General features: G+C 50.7%; 1 protein-coding gene across 1 annotated transcript; it reads left to right on the top strand.

The window, feature by feature from the left end:
• Nucleotides 1-122: 122 nt before the first annotated feature.
• On the top strand, nucleotides 123-611 carry LOC131224225 (serine/arginine-rich splicing factor SC35-like). Its single transcript, XM_058219761.1, has one exon. It carries the CDS (start codon nucleotides 123-125, stop codon nucleotides 609-611), a length of 489 nt encoding a protein of 162 aa, XP_058075744.1.
• The last annotated feature ends 262 nt before the right edge of the window (nucleotides 612-873 follow it).

Below are 873 nucleotides of genomic sequence, written 5' to 3'. Positions count from 1 at the left end.
GAAGCTAGAGTAAAACAACTATATCTCCATGGCTCCGGCAATCTAGGTAAAAAAAGTCTCACAAAAATTGAAATTTCAAATTTCCCTCCCATGACAACCTGAAAGCTCCGGCGATCTTGCCCATGGCTGCTCCCCCACAGGGGAGACCCCCACCGCACACCAGGGCAAATCATCTTCCCCCTGGTTATTTTACCCTTTTCGTCATGAACCTCCCTTACGATTGCTCCCATGAAGATACCTTCTGCATCTTCCAACGCTTCGAAAAAGTCATTGACATCTACATCCCCTACTTCCCCAACTCCTCGCGGCCTCGCGGATTTGCATTCGTCCACTTTCAATATGAAGATGAAGGTCGGGCGGCCATGGGAGTCCTTGATGGGCACCGAATAGACGGCCGCAAAGTCCAAGTGCAGATAGAAAAACTGAGGAAGAACCGACCGCCGCAATCCAATCCTATCCCCAAAAACCCACCCCCACTCCCCATCCCAAAACTGTTACCCTCCCAACTCCTTCACGGGGATCCTTCGCAACCAACCCCAAAGAAAGCCTCTGGATCCTCTGCCCCACTTCCAAACCCCCGGAACAGAGGATTTCATTTCTACAGTGGATAAGAACGCCGTTACGACTAGGCTATCCCAACTCAAGCTAGCAGTAACGGCTCGAGCAACAAATCCTTCCACCTCCGTTACTCAACTAACAGAACATCTGCGTCAAACCCAACTGCAAGCCTCAACAATGGACATTGTTCGAACCTCCCCCTCCCACTTTCTCATCACCTTCAAATCCAAGGAGGTCCTGCTGCACTTCATGTCTGACCACTTGCTCCATGATAAGTTGGGGATATGTGACATCACCCCATGGTCGCCCTCTTCC

This window comes from Magnolia sinica, chromosome 13, assembly GCF_029962835.1.
Source record: "Magnolia sinica isolate HGM2019 chromosome 13, MsV1, whole genome shotgun sequence".
Classification (NCBI taxonomy): Eukaryota; Viridiplantae; Streptophyta; class Magnoliopsida; order Magnoliales; family Magnoliaceae; genus Magnolia; species Magnolia sinica.
This window is presented reverse-complemented; position numbering and strand designations above follow the sequence as displayed.

Excerpts from the sequence above, each read along its gene's own strand:
- LOC131224225 (XM_058219761.1), top strand. The coding sequence starts at position 123 with ATGGCTGCTCCCCCACAGGGGAGACCCCCACCGCACACCAGGGCAAAT.